This window comes from Anas platyrhynchos, chromosome 2, assembly GCF_047663525.1.
Source record: "Anas platyrhynchos isolate ZD024472 breed Pekin duck chromosome 2, IASCAAS_PekinDuck_T2T, whole genome shotgun sequence".
NCBI lineage: Eukaryota > Metazoa > Chordata > Aves > Anseriformes > Anatidae > Anas > Anas platyrhynchos.
In genome coordinates, this window is record NC_092588.1 from 13,288,513 (window position 1) to 13,306,761 (window position 18,249).

The window sequence follows — 18,249 nt, forward strand, 5'->3', positions numbered from 1 at the left end:
AGCTTGGCTCCCCAGCCAAAACTGAGGAGTGTTCTAATTTAGCATTCAATACAACTGACTTCAAAGTTCAGCCCAGAGATAAATAAAACTTATCTCGGCATTTAAAAATCTGCAGAGCATTTGGGCTTAGGAATTTGGCCCAGAATTAATTCAAACAGGAATAATTTAAGACAAATGCATTAAAAGAAGCTGATGTTTAAACAGTGTGATTAAATGCAGAAAATAAATTTCCTAAGAAACATGGTTAGGATACTCACGTGTAGTTTCAGTTCCACGAAGGCCCTCACTAGCAGCATTTGAGTATATAGCAAATACAGCTATCTGGTACTCAGTTAAAGACATCAGGTTTTTCAGAACTGTTGTCGACACACTTCCATCTACCACAACCTGTTTAGAAGAAAGTTCAACTAAATATGCATATGGCAAACTAACAATATTGATATCTAATCATTAAATCTCTTTTTCAAGTTGTTTTTAAACTAGAATCTAAGAATCAGTGTGCTAGATTTCAATTCTAGCACATTTGGATTTGCTTCTGCTACCTTTATGTAACAGTAAGGCAACTGAAAAAAAAAAAAAAAAGAAAGTATGTACATAATTCAAATGTTTAGCTGATATATAAGTAGCTATTCAGAATACAGGAACCATTCAAATAAAGTGCTTGCAATGCAGTTTAACTCTGTGTATTGGTCACTTTTTAATATTATTACTACACCCTCATAAGTATTCCATTGGGACTATATATGTAAACACTGTACTACAAATTGACATTACTGCATATCCATGCTAAATGCAATGTTTCTAGTGCAAAAAGAAATAAAATATATCTTTAATAAAATCCTTTTGCTCTTCTGCATTTCCATTCACTTTTGTGAGTTGCCAGCCAAAGCCAAAAGCTTGTTCTACTGCATTTTTTGCACATCTCCAAAATGCCTCTAAGTCCTATGCAAATAAATACCTTGACATTTTCAGCAATCAGTTGTAGACATCCCAAAATATACATCCATATTTTCTTCCTTTTACGTATCTGTCTTCTTAGAACCAAAAATGTGTCTTACCATCAGTTCCTACCTCTTCTGTTCTTGTAAACTGAATGGTACAGGGGAAGTTGATAGATTTGTTTCAAGTAACCATATGTGTAAGCAAAAATGCAGGCACTTAACTGAAAGTACAACTCACACCATTCCCCAAAAGTACTCCCATGTTTATAGCACATTTACTTTAAATTGCTTGACAGATAAGCAGCCTGGTCACTACCTAACATTCCACTGCATCTTATGTGTCCATATCTCTTTTTTACAGTGTGCTTCATGTTCACACAGGCTATTTTGTGGTAGATTTAAGTAAGACCAGGGATTTTCTGTCTGGTTAGTTCTTCCTGCTGTATTATAAACTTCTGGGAAGCTTGTACTCATATTACCTCCTCTGGTTGCCCTCCTCGAGTGGGATAGTACACAACTCTGTATTTTTCCACTTTGCCTGGTGCATGGGTCCAGCTAACGCGGAATCCTCTAGCTGTTACCTCAGATGTGACCAAATCCGTAGGAGCCCCAAGCGAAGCAACAATTGTTCCTAGGTTAGAAACAACATAGTTTATTTTCTTTTATTCCTCTCTGCAAAATATATATATCTTTTTTGTTTTCTTGTATTTATTGAAGCTCCAAAGATCTCTCCTCATCAGAAAATCTACTGCCTGTTCATATTATTAATTCTCAGTGGAAACAAAGAACTAACAATATGAATGAATACTGCACATAGAGTTTTCACTGGGACTAAGCCTCCCTGGTCTTGCATAAACCTTATATCAAAGAGACAAAAAAACAAAACTAAACCTTCCTGCCCTTCCTCCCATCACTCTTTCAAGCCCATTCTCTTCCCTTTTTATTTTTTTTTTCAGGATGTCTTCTTCCCAGTCATGAAAAACATGCAAGTTTTAATCTCTTGTGTTCCTTTGCACCTTTGCAAGTTGGAAACTGATATGCTGCCTGTCAGCAGATTGAAGAGATGTAATAAATAGCCATCTTCTCTGGCAATCATTCCCTTCCAGAAAGATGCCTCATCTCTGTATGTTTTTTCCATCCTTTCCCTCTCAATTTCCCAGTTTACTGCTTATTTGCCCCGCAAGACACTGTTAATATTTTGTATTTATTCCAGTTTCCAGGTAAATTAAAGAGTGAAAAATGCAGTGAAACCTGACTAATACACATTTTTCACTGCACAGGTAGGAATATGTGTGAAAGGCAACTTTCCTTACTGGTATATATTACAAGCATATTGAAAAGTCACTCAGCAGTTCTGTGATATTACAGAATCACAAACAAAGCAATATGAACAAACTTCAGTGAAGCCATTCAGAAAGAATTTCCTCTGGTATGACTATTTCTCTGACAAATTGCGGAATTTTATCATAGATATTTCTTCTGTTCAGAAAAACAAAAAATTATTGTAGTCAGAGAAGGCTTTTTTATATATAAGAACAGTGTTCTCCGCCACCACCTTTTCTTATGCTCTGAAATATATTTTAGAAATGTATTAAAGAATAAAGAGGAAAAAATATATATCATCAGGAAGGGACAAAGCAATCTTAAAAGTTGAAAATTTTGAAAACTTATGAGACAATAAAAACAGTGAGTTAGGAGATGGAAAGCACAGCACAGACATAACAATTCCATGTGCAGCTGTTAAAGTAATTCATCCCCAAATCTGTGTGTTATGATTTTTTTCCCCTTACCCACTACTTGGAAATAGATATAGCAGAATGAACATGTGTAAATATATATAAATGTGTATATTACAAAAAATCATAATATTTACCACTATCAAAGGCAAAGAGCAAAAGTTCAAAGCTATCAAAGCAAGAACAAAGCATAACTTCCTAACAATATACCTTCTTGTAAGCAAAATAATATACAGCTTGACATAAATGCCAGAAGCCAGCTTGGAACTGCAGGTATTCAGAATAGGATTTTGAGCTATAAATTCATACTAAATTACGTTAGATTTCATTTCTTATTCACCTTTGATTTCCTTTTCCTGTTCCTCTACTCGTGAGCACACTGTTCTAGTAAGACCTTCAACAATAGTGTGCATGAAGTTGAAGTCAGCAACGTTGTAGACATGTGTGCTGTCAGGTTCAGAGGCAATCTCTTTGAGTTCATTTATGTCTGCATTCTTCACACCTTTCATTAGAAAAAAAATAATAAAATATTTGCAACAATAACAACAACAGAAAAGCTTGCATGCACAGGCACTCATAAAAAGTGATTTTTTTTTCCATTTCTTTAATGACCAACTACGAATACAGCTCTGTCGTTAAGATATTACTTCAAGAAGTTAATTTCTGCCAGTGTACACTATTTTTTCAGCTGTCTCTTGATAATGTATCATGCATGTATCATGCTAAATTCATGTTATAGTTTCATGTATTGGTAAACATATTAAAGGTTTAAAATAATGATTATACTTAAGGCATGCAGATAAAAAAAATAACAATTAATGCACTGGGTAACAGATACAAATATACCAGAGTTTAATGGGACACTGTATGTGGATATGGCAGAATACCCACCAATAGCAAACAGCTCAATGCCAGCATCTCGTAGGTTTTTAGCAGGAGGGATAACATCATCCTGGGACTTCCCATCGGTGATCAATATGCCAATTTTAGATACCCCAGGCCTCGCACCTGCTTCAGGCTTAAAGCTGTTTTCCAAAATGTAAGTTAACGCAAGACCTAAAAATGGAAACATTTTAAAAGGGAAAAACATCCATTATTTTTTTTTATATCACAGTGTTTATATTTCCACTCAATTTAAAAACCCTGAGAAACCTTTTAATAAAGAATGATTATGGAAAGAGAGCTTATTTAATAAAGAATATATTCCAACAAGCAAACTAAACGGCTGTGGTGACATTTCATTTTTAGCAGCCTTTTGATCAATCAGTGTATTTTAAATGGGCAATGGAAGCCTAAATTGACCTTCCAATGAATTTATCATTTTTCCTTTTTGCATTCCTCCAATCATACTAGAGTCTCTCTGTCCTTCTCTCTGTCCTTTGTCCCACTGCAATCACTTCTACCAAAATAAGGGCTGTTGAAGAAGAGAAGGATAATCTTTCAGATCCTTTCTCCCCTTTTCTTCCCTACCAAATAAAAAAGGCAAAAATTTACTTGAGGGCATGCTTGGGTATTTGAATATGTCATTCTCCTGGCAAGACAGCCAGTATTACTAATAACTACTTTGATGATAGTGGAGTTGCACTGAGGCTGTATTTTTCCCAGGGTGACGGGCATCCTCCATTTATCTATCACTGAGTATCTTCTTGGGTTTTAATGCTCTAACTACCAAAAGGTCAATGGAAATCTAAAAGCCCCAGGTGGTCATTTGAACAGTTACTATTGCCAGTTGTCAGATATTAGAACAGCATTCTTTCCTTCCCCAGAATAAGCTTTGTGCAAGAACAATACGAATGGATTTTGCATGTTTTCCTAGCAGGTTAAAGATTTTACTTCAAGCACACAGAGTCCATGTACACTTTGCTTTATGATTAGACTGTCCTGACTAGAAAGATTCCCAGTGAAGCCAATGAGACAAACACTTCAGAAAGACTTCACAGACAAAGCCATTAGCAAGCTGCAAAATAACCATGCCTTTTAGCCTTCACAAGAAGATACAAAACTTCTTAGTTCATGCAGCAAGATGTGTTTTTGAACAGAAGGCTAAAATTTAAACATATACTGTGCTATACTGTACCTGTTAACGTATTCCCTCCTTTATATGGTAGATTGCGGACCGCATCCAACACCGCATCTTTTGTGCCGTAGGCATTCAAATGCCATTCAATGCGAGGATCACCACTGTACTGGGCAAGACCTAATGTACCAGAAAATAAAGTACTGCATTAGACAACAAAGAATTTTTTTTTCTGAGTGTCTGTACTTTACATACTTGGTTACTAACAGCTTGCTACTGTAACAGGAAAACTGTACTGCTTGATGCCAAAAAACCTGCATTATGTTGTTCTTAGTGGCAGCTCCTCCATTTATTTTCAAAGCCTTTCTTTCAAGTGCTAAACTAAATAAATGAGAAGGATCACGCAACGTTTTCAGAGGTTAGTAAGATTCCAGAAAAAAAAAATGTTTTTTTGAAAAAGAACATTTTTATTTAATATGTTTTAGAACAGACTAAAATGTAAGTAGCAGAACAGAAATGTAACATCTGAGCCAGTTAAAACCACCAGAAGTCATCCACTGGCACGTTCTTCCTTTCAAAATTAAACTGTAAGGATTTGATCTAATGCTGATTGAAGTCAGGATGGCTTTTTCCACTTTTTTTTTTTCCACATTAGAGTTTGCTTAAGCAGAGTACTACAGTAAACTGTGAAGAATACCTTCATTAATGTTGGAAATATTCTAGCGGTATTACTCCTATTGATACAAGTGGGAGTTCTAGTTGTTTGCTATTAGTGAGAAAAATTAGGACGAATCTTGCACAAGCAAGCAGCATTAAGCTGTTAATGATCTTGAAACCATAACGTTTTTTACATTGCTGCAGAAGCACTAAGAAAAACCATGATACCTTACCTACTCTTGTTTTCTCAGATCCCACATTGAAAGCAGAAACCAGATTTTCCAGGAACAGTCGAACAAGTCTGAAATTGAATCGGCCGATACTCCAGGAACCATCTACTAGAATCACAATATCTGCAATAGCTGGAGTTTTGCATGTAAACAGGCTTCCTGTAAATCATTAAAATGAAAATATAATCTTTAATTCAACAATAAAATTGCAACTAAATAAATTTAAAACTTCTTCCTCCCAGTAAGCTTAATACCTAAAGCTTTCTTCCAAGGGCAAAGTGAAAAATAAACAAAATCCCTAAATATATTTGTCCCAAATCTAGTAATAGAACACTTTGGCCATTATCTACTTCGATTATTTTTTTTTAGGTTATTCAAAATTACTTTTGGGAGACCCACAAAAAAAATCTAAAAACATGATTCTCCAGAAAGAATAAGTTAACCATCATATAATGCAACCAAACCAGTTTTCATTTTCATTATCAAGATGAATAATTCTATACATGGTATAGAATTCATGACCTTTAGGTGCAGACAACCCAAAGAGTAAAACTGAAAGTCAGTTAAATATGCTGTATTAAACCTAAGTAGGATGCACTCAACAGAGCAAAGGTAAAATATAGAGATTCAAATTCCCAATCTCTATGTTAACTAGCACCATATAAAGACTGAGTCAAGTGCCTCTCTTCTAAATGTATGAAAAAGAAGCAAAAAAAATAAAGGAACAATAAGAAATTAACAGAAAAGATCTGATGAGAATCACCAGAGATGCTTTAGGGTTTAGCTTACCAATGAAGAAATCAGAGGAAATGGGTGTAGAGTTCAGACACAAATTTCAATATAAGCCAACAAGAAGGCTTTCAGGGAAACAAATTCCTAATAAATTGAGAAGTCTAAGAAAATGTTCCATGTTCAGTTAGGGAAAATGACTGGAAGGCAGGGAAGTGGAAGGTATACCATGGAAGAGTGTAAGGAAAGGTTTCCATAACCTCAAATAGAATAGCCACCACCTAGAGGAGTAGCTGCATGACTGTAACAGTAAGGTAGTGTATGGAGGGGAAATGAATGATGTTATGCAGGTACACCAAGCAAGAACCTGTGTTTGAACTCTAAAAATAGCAAACCACCTGCAAGACTGACTACAGAACAAGGATGGAAGCAGAAAAGTAAAAACAAAGCAGGTTAGTGGAAAAGGTCTCATGCATGACAAACCATTTAGGCAGGAAAAACATGTCCCTGAACACAGAAAAAGAAACCAAGGCTGATTAGTGAGGTAAGCTGCATCTCAACTTCCATCATCAGTCTCCTCAGGGTCCACTACATAAATTAGCTGACTAAGGCTATTAACATCAAGGGTGATATACTGACAGCAATGACCAACAGAGTAAAGAATTCTTAGAAACAAACTGATCTTGAGCACAGATGCTCAACAAATAGATTTGTTGAGAATTATCAATAAGATGTCCAGTTATTTGCTCCTTTTGAGGCAATAAACCACATGGTTAGCAACGCAAAACTTTAACATCAAATTATAGTGACAATCTTATAATTAAAAATGAAATGATAATCTCACAGACAAAAACAATCTGATGTGCAGAAGGACTTACAAATTATTAGATTCTTACTGTAGTGTAAATCCACTGACCAGGAAACCCAATCCATAAATTTATAGTTAATATCTTACACATGTGCTAAAAATGTCTTGAAAAGAGACAGGAACATTTCCTACGTGCAGTTAGCAGTGTAGAATGAGTTCTAAACACATGACAAAAATTCCACTTACAGAGATGCCAAAACAAATATTTTATTTTAGTTTTTACAGTACAAGACAACGCTATTTGAATTGGCAACACATTGTAAAATGTAAACACTGGGGAACATTTAGTAAGCATCACAAAAATCTTAAATTGGAGGATAAATCCAAAGGAGGTCCAAATCTTTCTATCATTGAACTTAATAGGAAAAAATCCATTGATTTCAACAGGAATGAGATCTGCCTTTTTGTGATTTAATAGGAACTTACTGGTCATGGCAAAATCCATGTTTTAATTATCTTTGCCAAATAAACTTCCTGTTAATCAGCCCTCATCACTCACAGCATTTGTCTTCATTAAGCATAAAGTTCAATTATGCCATTCTCACACTGGCCATGACTAGCTTCTTAAGCTTCAAAATAGCTATTGGCAAAGTTAACACTGCTCAACACCAGCAAGGATGACAGGACTGGACCCCTGATTCACATCCAAGCAGCTGCGCTGTAGCACAGATGTACCTTTTCAGTATGATCCTGGTAGTTTAATCATATAGCCCAATGAGGAAAACAGGATTTGCATGGCTGTATTTCCCTTCAAAACTAATAAAGTCTTAGGCTTACTACGAAACCCGGTTAGTACCCTAGGTCATACTCTTTTCATACCAACAGGTTTTGCCTATAGGGCTTCTTTAATACTGTAGGTATATCTTTGTGAATAGACGTTTTTATTGGTTTTAGTAAACCCATTCAGTGCAGCAAAGGCCAAAGAATAAAGAAAACAGTAACAGCATTCCTTTCAATACTTTATTTCCACGTCATCAGATCAGTGCAGATAGCATCATTCAATTATTTTGGTTAAAATAGCGTGTGTGGTTTAATCCAAGACTGTACTGCAATGCCACAGAATGTGAGAATATGATTCTTTCTTCGTAGAGAGCAGATACTTGTTGAATCTTTTCTGCATAAAACTTTTAGGTTTTGTTACTTCTGTACACCCACTATTTGCTTATGTTTTCTCCTTGTTGTACTTAATAGAATTGTAGAAAGGTCCCTAAAATGGAATAAACAACAGTGAGATATTAAATAGAACAACATGCTGTATAGAAATCTTTAAAACCTGTTAGGAACACAAACACTATATATCATCCTGGTTTATAAAGTTATTCTAAAAGACACAGTGTGTAGCAGCTAATTTACACACCCCACTGAGAAGAGCCGGTTTCCATTAACAGCTCCAGCAAAAGTCTTTTTCAATAATCTCTTCAGACCACCATACAGAGTCATGGATTCCTATGGTGCTGGAGGATAATTACGAACTTTTCAAATATCTAAACAAAACTTTAATGGTTAGTTTTCTCAAAGACATTTCTTGAACAAGGATGACAACATATAATCTCATATGAAAATGCTTCCAGAACTCAGAGCTTTAGCCCACTACAAACTTCAACACTGTGAGCAGGTTGTGCATATTTTCCTTTCACTCATTTATTAAGAAAATAGTGGTGAGAGAGAAGGCACCGCTTTCCTCTGATGTACAGAATACTCACCAGCTCCAAGAGTAGGGCAGCAGGGAGGTAACCTGTTGCCTGATTTTGTAAAATGTTTCCTATGATTCAGCATCATTCTACTTCTAATTCAAGTGCTGCATTCCACAACAAACAGTAACAGAGGCTGCGATTTTTGGATTAGAGAAAATGACAGAAACACAAACATCGTAAAGTCAAGCAAGCTCCATATTTTACAGCAGCAACTGTCTTCACTGCATCTGCCTGCCATGGGTGGAGGAGTTTCTTGGGGAGAAAATAATAAATTCATGATCCTTCCATAACAAATTTACAGTCTTCCTAGTGTCACTTGGCAAAAGGAATTTGCCATTCTGTCAGGCAGTTCACTGAGGAGGAAGGAGCTTGGTCTGCTCATTTCCTCATGAATGAAGGGAAGACATTTAATGTACTTAGAATTTCTCCTCTGAAGACACCAACTATGAGGCTCACAGCAATGTATTAGGAGAAGGTCTTCACACAAAACCTGCTTCAGTATTGCCAACAGCCTTACCTTCATCAGAAAACATGGATCTTGCTGCCTTTATTTCAAGGAAATCTTTCAAAGAATAACCAGCAGTGAAGGAATTTTGCATCTACCCAATGAAGTTCCCTGCCTTTGATCTCTCCAGGCTCCAGACGTTAGAGATGATTCATTTGCCTGCATCTCCAACGTGCAAGTGCTTATTGAACTACCAAGACTCATTTCAGAATTTGGCTGCCAGTGAGGCCAATGATGGCAATGCTGAGAAAATGGTCCAGCTTGATCCTCCTGAGATAGAGGGAGTGTTACTGGAGCATGCAAAATGTGACCCCTGAGACAACCCGTTGAAGGAAATGGAGAACAGAGTCAGGACTGGGAGGGGCTCTGGCAGCAGTGAGGATGCACGGAACAAAGCAGGGTCTGCAAGCTTCTGAAAACACTGGCACTGCCTCTCTGAGGCTCCATTTTCAACCTACTGTTATTCACTTCTTCACACATGCACTCAGTTAGATAGTAATGTCAAAAAAAGGAAGCCTAAAGAAAAATAATACAAGCCTTACTAAGAAACAGATAGAAAAAGTATGATTTTTAGACTGGAGTAGTGGCTCTTTGACTCTTAATACTACTAATCCTTGAAAGTTGTTTGAAAGGCAAAGGAAGAAGCAGCAAATACAGGCACTGCTACACAGGAGGACTCCATGCCTTAGAAGAACCTGTTCAGTTTGCTATTATACGTTTTGCAGAAATACATTTGATATTTTTCCTCCCTTTGGTCCGAAACTCCGTTCGCATTTTCAAGAGCCAAAACACACACTTCGGCTAGGACAAGTGAAGACTATAATTCTTACTGAGTCTGCAATAAGTTGTTTCCTTTCTCGCTCCCTGTCACAGTGGAAAAGGCAAATAATGTTAAGGAAGATGGTTCAAGTGGAGGTCAGTAATGATACAACATGAATGGGAGACTCCTTCACGGAGTAACAAAGCACAAAAGGCAAGACACTTGACAAAAGTGAATGGAAAATAGCTCAGTAGTGTCCGACAGCACCACAGCTGAGCAGCAGCACCACTGAGGACAAGGGCAATATAATTCCACAGCAGCAAAATGTTACTTCTATTTTTAAAAAGGGTTAAAAAATAGAGGGACGTGGAGCAGTGTTCAGCTCCAAAATGCAGCAACTCACCAGTTCACGCTTCTGACACTGATATTATTGCACTGTGCTGGTGATATCATCATTGCACTTAGACCTCGGTTTAACACATCCCATATGTCAGGCTAAGGACCAGACAAATGCATACAGCACAAATGCTTCTCTTTGAACTGGATCCAAGCATAGCTTGAATCTGAAGAGCTCAAATGCTGGAACATCGTTAGGTTGAAAGAGCAGCCCAATGAGGTCAGAAGCTCATCTCTGCTCCCTTAAAAAAAAATAAAAATCAACGCACAAAATAAAATAAAGCAGCCAGCCCTTTCCCATGCACCTTGCTCTGTTCCAGAAAACGACTCTTGCCCAATTGGCAGTTCTACAAATTTCTTATTTTGGAGAGTTTGAATCTTAAGGTCTGTTGTGTCTAATCATGTTTGGAAGATTTTCTTTTCATTTGACTGTTAATGCTGCAGTTCAATACCTGCTTAACAGCAATTTGCTTCTTTCAAGAAGTATGCAGCCATAAATACATGTCATTATTTAAAGTATACCTTTTGAAAATAAAGTGACAAAACTAATTCACAGTAGCTGATAAAAAAATAAAAATAAAAATTAATTTGTCTACATTAAATAGCAAAAAATCTCAACTGTGAGAAAAGGAAGCATAAAGCTCTTTTCTATGCACCTTTCCATGCCCACTGCATGACAGCTGGGCATCTGCAGCAGCAAGCCCTATCTTACAGAAATTACCAGAGCTTTCTCTCTACACAGCATTGTAGAACTTTCTTCCTATACCCCAATGTTTTAATTTACTTGAGAGGCAGAATAAATGTGGAGAGAGGCAGATAACTATGAAACAAAGTGCCACTTCTGACTGAGAGCACTGACGTACCTATGTTTCCAGCAGCTTGCCAACCAAACTCTATTTGTGTATCTTGATAGAAAAATGAGTTAAGAAATCACCCTGTCTTTTAACTGAGAGTGCAATACATTTGTATTTCTCTTCCAACAGGCAACATGACAACAGAGAACAAAACAGTGCTGAAATCTTTCCTGAAACTGAAGGTAAACGTGGCAAGACATTATGACCATTAAGCCATAATGATTTACAATGGAGATGTTCCACAGGCCCTCCTATGAAGCACATGAAGCTAAAGACACTCGTCTGCAGATTACAGTGATAATTCCCCACTTCTCTTTGCTCTCAGTCCTGCATCTGTGAGCATTAATGTTTTAAATGAAACAGCTGTCTCAAAGTCTAAATGACTTTTCAAGGCAGAGAACTACATATTTTTATTACTGTGGTCATACTTATCCACCACTCCTGTGTCACAAATACTCCATCATTTGAGTTATTTTTCCCTTTGGTTTAGTGAAGGGTGAAATCCTTGAGACCATTTTCTCTGGCTATATCTAGAAGGCAGTGAATCAGGGGACTGCGGACAAAACCGGCGCTCAGAAATCCTGAAGGTTAATTAAGCTGTAAGTCCAAATCCCTCTAAACCATGATAAAGAGCTGGTCTGTATCTGAGCTTGTAACTAAGATACAGCTTTAATGTATCAGGTAAAATGACAGAAAGAGCCTGCGTGAGAGAACAAACCGCAGCTCTACGAAGGTCATTTACCCAGACCTCACTTTACAGCCCAGCTCTGTAAAGCCAGGTGCACAGTGTGTTGTGGCCAGCTTGTTCCAGGAGAAAAAAAAAAAAGGGATGGTGGAGTAGAGTTACAGTACAGAAGACTTTCAAATTCAAGTCCCTGTATTACCCTCAAGCATTTCTTGAAATGGTATTAACGTAACCCATGTCTATGTTTGTATAAATAAATATGTGGGATCTTCAGAAGTGTCACTGCCCTGTCAAATCACAGAATCACAGAATTTCTAGGTTGGAAGAGACCTCAAGATCACAAGTCCTACGAGGAGCAGCTGAGGGAGCTGGGCTTGTTCAGCCTGGAGAAGAGGAGGCTCAGGGGCGACCTTATTGCTCTCTACAGGTACCTTAAAGGAGGCTGTAGTGAGGTGGGGGTTGGCCTGTTCTCCCATGTGCCTGGTGACAGGACGATGGGGAATGGGCTTAAGTTGCGCCAGGGGAGTTTTAGCTTGGATGTTAGGAAGAACTTCTTTACCAAAAGGGTTGTTAGACATTGGAACAGGCTGCCCAGGGAAGTGGTGGAGTCACCATCCCTGGAAGTCTTCAAAAGACGTTTAGATGTAGAGCTTAGGGATATGGTTTAGTGGGGACTGTTAAATGTAACAATTCCTCCTTTGCCTATTTTACAAAGGTGTCTGAGTGAACACCCTATGCACAGAAACCACAGGCACCCAGAACCACAGTGTGGGGAGGTGGGAAGGGATCTCCTGTCAGGTCAGGTTTGGTGTCTCCAAAGATGGAGACCCCACAATCCCTCTTGAGCAACCAGAGTCTGACCACCATCACAGTATAAACGTGCTTTCTTAGATTTTAATTTAGAGTTATTTCAGTTTCTGTCCACTGTTTCTTGTCTTTCCAATGAGTATTTCTACACAATGTGTATTTTTACACATTTTTACATCCCCCTGAACTGCCTTCTCTCCAGCCTGAAAAGTCCCAGCTCTCTCAGCTTCTTCTCACCAGAAACATGCTCCAAGCACTTTTTAATTGTTTCAATTAAAAAATGAACTTTGGTTCCCTTTGCAGGATTCCCACCCATAAATCCATGCCTTTCTTGTCCATCCCAGCACTGGACCCAACAGTCCTACCCAGGGCAGGATTTTGTAGTGCCTTTTACTGGGCTGCGCGAGGTTCCTGCTGGCTTATTTCTATGGCCTAAGGGCACTCAGGACGGAGCCCAACCGTGCTGGTAGATCAAGTACTCCTCCCATTTTTCATCATCTACAAACTTGTGGAGGTACCCTGGGGTACATCACTAGTGACTGGCCTCCACCTGGCCATCATGCAGGCAGAGATCACAACTTGCAGGGCTTGGCAGTTCAGCCAGTTTTCCATCCACCCCATTATCCACACACCTCCCTCACACCTCATCAGTTTGTCTGTGAAGATGTTATGGAAGGCAGACCTTGCTGAAGTCAAAGTAAACAGCATCCACTCCTCCCCTTCATTCACCAATTTAGTCACGTCATTGAAGAAGGCTATCAGCTTGGTAAGGCATGATTTCACCTTCATAAATCCACGCTGATTACTCTTAATCACCTTCTTGTCCTTTATACTTTGGAAATGGTGCCCAGGAGAATTTGCATCATCACTTTTCCATGAATCAGGGTGATGCTGCCTGGCCACTAGTTCCCTTGCCCTTCTGGAGGACAGGAGTGACATTTACTCTCTTTCAGGTGTCAGAAACCTTCCCCCAGTTGCCACAACCCTTCAGAGATAATTGAAAGTGGACTTGCAATGAGATCGGCCAGCTCCTTTACTCCTGGGGGCATCTCATCATATCCCATGAACTTCTGTCTGTCAGTGTTGTTTAAATGTTCCCAAACTTGATTCTCCTCCACCAAAGATAAGTCGTTCTCACTCCAGACTCTAATGATTACATTGCATGTGGTATTTTTTGAAAACATTGTCCAGAAACAACCTAACCGATCAAAATCTGTAAGAGTGAATTTAAAATTTATGCTAAAAAAAAAAGAGACAATTATTTTAATTCATTCAGTCAAATCAGTGGTTGATACCCAAAGTATGCAACTGCTATGGGAGCTATAAAAACCAGAGTGTCTGAACTATCGCAAGGTACAGATAATGCTTAGACATCTGGGTTTGTTTTCAGTTTGGCCATTAGCTTGTTAGTAACTTAGTCATAATCAAAACGAAACTGCTGACCCTAACCTAAAACCACATACTTCAGTACACACACACACACTTACATCACCCTGGTGCCTGAAGAGCAGGCTGAGGGCAACCATATAAAATGCATATTATTTATTAAAATAGTTCAGTGGAGCTCAATAGAGGATCTTTTCCAATGTTTCCAAGCAATAATTGTTCAATATTCAATAAATAATTGGTCAGTCGTTCTTACTCATTGTTTTTTTTCCAATAAATAATAATAATTGCATCACAGAGATATAACTACAAGCTATTAGGTCAGCTTTAGAGTTTCCCTCCCCCCATCTGTTTTCCATTCCCAGATTAATAAAACAGTAACAGTTGCAAGGCTGGCAAAGGACCTGTGATTTAGCTGAGACAAAACATGAGCTTCTGAGTGTCATTCTCCTTTTTTTTTTAAGATATCGCCAACCATAACTGCCCACCAAAGTCATAAAAATATCTCAACCAACCTCTAACAGATACATCATTATTGCTTCCAAGTGATGTGTTATTACTACTTCTGAAGAGAACAAAGAAACACTAAACATTACGAAACTCAAGGCAGAAACATCTGCCACAGTTTGACACCACCTGCCTGCCCCCAAGGTATGGAGCTAAATTTCCATGCCGAGTGTGAAAGGTGTTGGGGGCAGGGAGAGAAGAGACGAGATACGGGTGATATTTCACAGGCCACAGCCAGTCTTTCTGAAGGAGTTACCATCCCTGTGCTCACAACTTCCAGCTCTCCTCCCTCCGTCATTCTTTTTAGATCAGTGCAAAAGACAAGCAAGTTTAACGTGTATTTTCAGTGCTACATAAACAAACAAAAACCCTCCTGAGGCTAACATTTACGCCTAAAACAGCTGTTTGCACCACTGTGTAGACCTGCTGACTTCTTGGATGCAAGGAAGCAGAATATGCTCAAGCACTGGTCCCTGGAGGACTCCAGGAGAGCAAGGTGAGAATACCACCGCTCCATTCACTGGGGAATAATGAGCCAAAAACACACACAAAGCCCAGCATCTGGATGAGGAAAAAGGACTCTCTCATTTTAGCAGACAGACGAGCACAATCAGCACAGATAACTAGACAGGAGAGATGGGTGAGAACGTCTTTGAGGGGGAAAACAAGGACTAATAAATTCTGTTTCAGCTCCTAATCAGCACCTTTGAAACCAAGGGGCACGGCTCTGCTGTAACACCAAGGGTCACTGAGCACAGGGCACCAGGCGAAGGGTGCTGACACGCAGACAGGCCAGAATCAGAGTCCTGCATCACCAGATCGAGAAGGAACACGGAGACCCTCTGATTACACAGTGAGGGTGGCAGTGACCCTGAACTCATCTCTCCTGCTTCACATTGATCACCAGTGTTGGTATCAGATGAATGAGACAGGCTGTGAAACAAGACTCCCCTCTCAAAGTGGTAAGGAACAGCCTTGAAAGGGAACTTGTACAGCAAACAGCTCAAAAGAAAAAGACTTGGCACCTCGTCGTTGTATTCAAGACAAGGCCATTTCAAGGATCACAGTCCCTGAAAACAGATACCAAAATGTTATCCTTAATCTCCTGTGTTGTTGTCCTGAGCATGGAGCAATGCAGGTTGTTCATCAGGGTACTCAATGCAACTGGAACGTAAATCCACGATACAGGAATCTGTTGGTGAATGCCTCAGTCCCTTAGGATTGCAGCTTTCTTACAAGTCTTCATCTTGCACTTCAGCACTTATTAAAGAAGCAGAGGGTGCTGATGCAGTCTGCTACTGCCTCTCCAAACCTTTATTTTTATTTTTTTTGGCTCTCCCTTCCAAGATTGCCACACAACATTAAAAAAAAACGTCCGGAGTTTCAACACGTTACTATGTAGCTTCAGTTTCAAAGACCAGGTAGTGTCTTTCATCAAAGACAATCATCACTCATGATATACAGAGATATTTACCTAGCATATACAGAGTCATGAGCAAGCCTACAGACTTCAAATTGTGGCATTATGAGAATTCATGCTGCCACAGGATGAACTGTTAAGGAGTGTCTCAGCTTAGTAGTAACACAAGTATTTCAGTAATGAAACATGTCAACACAGCCCCGAACCTGGCTGAAGGTAGCAGTCTCTTGCTGCCAGCACAATCCAACCGTGCCAGCACACTCCGTGGATTGGAGGGATGCTCAACAGCTAATGACCTGAAGAGATGAAAAGCAGCCTGAGAAGAGAAGCAAAGCCAAAGCTTCAATTATCAGTCACTCAAGCATGGGAATTGCAGTTTCCCGCTTCAGGTAAGAATTGATTGCACAAAGAAGCCAATGCCCCGAGGAAAGCTACCAAAGAAACAAAGAGCCCAGATGGGAGGGTGTTTGGTTGGTAATGATTCAGACTTACCTAGAAATATGTGATTTCCTGTGCTGAGATATGAGGATACACGTCTTGTAATTCAAGGGTTATGAACCTGAACACCCTGATACTACGAACTAGATCATTTTACGACGAAAACAAAACTTACTTTAGGTCCAAGATAGGATGTGTCTCTTTTTCTACTCTGACAGAATGGAAAGAGAATTATAAGGTGTGTTGTTTTTTTGTTTATGACCGTGTATATGAACTTAATGAACTGACAGAAGAAGAGCAGCAGAGCTAAGACGAGGAGCCAGGAGGTAAGTGGGATCCCTGCGTAAGAATGGAGGCTGACCTTACCTGCTAACACCAAGCTTTTCCTTTCCTGAACAATGCAAGAGTTTGCCTGACATACACAAATTAAGGAATATATCCAGCAATCTCTGTATTAATACACAATTTCAAAGCAGGCTAAGGTAAATAAATGAAATAATACACAATTTTACAGATGTTGTGTAAATAGACAAAGCAGTTACAAAATATGAGAGACCCTGTTAAATCAACCCCCCCCCCCACACACACACATATTTCTCTTTCTCTCTGATCCTCTCTTTCCTTATCTCACTTCAATCAGGGATTCCTTCTGCCATGGTCAAAGTGCATTTCTCAGAGCGAACCCTTTCCCAGTTCCACCCTTTACAGCTACTTTTGGGTTTTCCCTTTCCATCCTTCTTTCCCTCAAGAACATAATTCTCTTATGCAGATGATTGCAACACATTTACAAATAAACTAATGGCCATTTACACCTCGTAGAAATAACTGCTGCAAGGTGTCATCTCTCAAACTCATCTGCATATTTTTCCTCCTTGACACAACAAACAACAAGAACTGCCCTCTTCCATAACCTTGCTTCTCAAGTGGCCAGCAGAAGCCTACACTATAAGAAATATAATTCACGCAGACATCTAAGATGCAGAAATAGCAGAGTTCATCTAGCTTGATTGAACCCAGTTCCAGCCCCCTGCCATGGGCAGGGACACCTCCCACCAGCCCAGGCTGCCCAAAGCCCCATTCAGCCTGGCCTTGAGCACCGCCAGAGATGGGGCATCCACAGCTTCTCTGGGCAACCTGGTCCAATGCCTCACCAATCTCAGAGTAAAGAATTTTTTCCTAATATCTAATCTAAACCTATGCTCTTTCGTTTAAAGCCATTTCCCCTTGTCCTATCCCTACACTCCCTGACACAGAGTCCCTCCCCAGCTTTTCTGTAGGCCCCCTTTAGGTACTGGAAGGCCTCTGTAAGGTCTCCCTGGAGCCTTCTCTTCTCCAGGCTGAACAATCCCAACTCCCTCAGCCTGACTTCATAGGAGAGGTGCTCCAGCCCCTCGATCATCCTTGTGGCCCTCCTCTGGACTCAATCCAACATTCCCATGTCCTTCTTGCGCTGGGGGCTCCAGAGCTGAACACAGCACTCCAGGTGGGGTCTCAAGAGAGCAGAGCAAAGGAGAATCCCCTCCCTCGCCCTGCTGGCAATGTTGCTTTTGATGCATCCCAGGATACGGTTGGATTTCTGAGCTGCAAGCGCACATTGCTGGCTCATGTTGAGCTTCTCA

The 18,249-nt window shown here is 39.4% G+C and overlaps 1 protein-coding gene across 5 annotated transcripts in view; it reads right to left on the reverse strand.

Annotated features, from left to right (window-relative positions):
- COL14A1 (collagen type XIV alpha 1 chain) overlaps positions 1-18,249 on the reverse strand; it is a 125,449-nt gene that overhangs the window by 81,060 nt on the left and 26,140 nt on the right. For all 5 annotated transcript variants that reach the window (XM_038175298.2, XM_072034352.1, XM_072034353.1 and 2 more), the window contains exons 6-11: positions 5,585-5,740; positions 4,755-4,874; positions 3,569-3,733; positions 3,018-3,179; positions 1,421-1,572; positions 258-387 (exon numbers count right to left, since the gene is read on the reverse strand). In XM_038175298.2, coding sequence (XP_038031226.2) covers positions 258-387; positions 1,421-1,572; positions 3,018-3,179; positions 3,569-3,733; positions 4,755-4,874; positions 5,585-5,740 — 885 coding nt within the window. The remainder of the gene's footprint in view (positions 1-257; positions 388-1,420; positions 1,573-3,017; positions 3,180-3,568; positions 3,734-4,754; positions 4,875-5,584; positions 5,741-18,249) is intronic.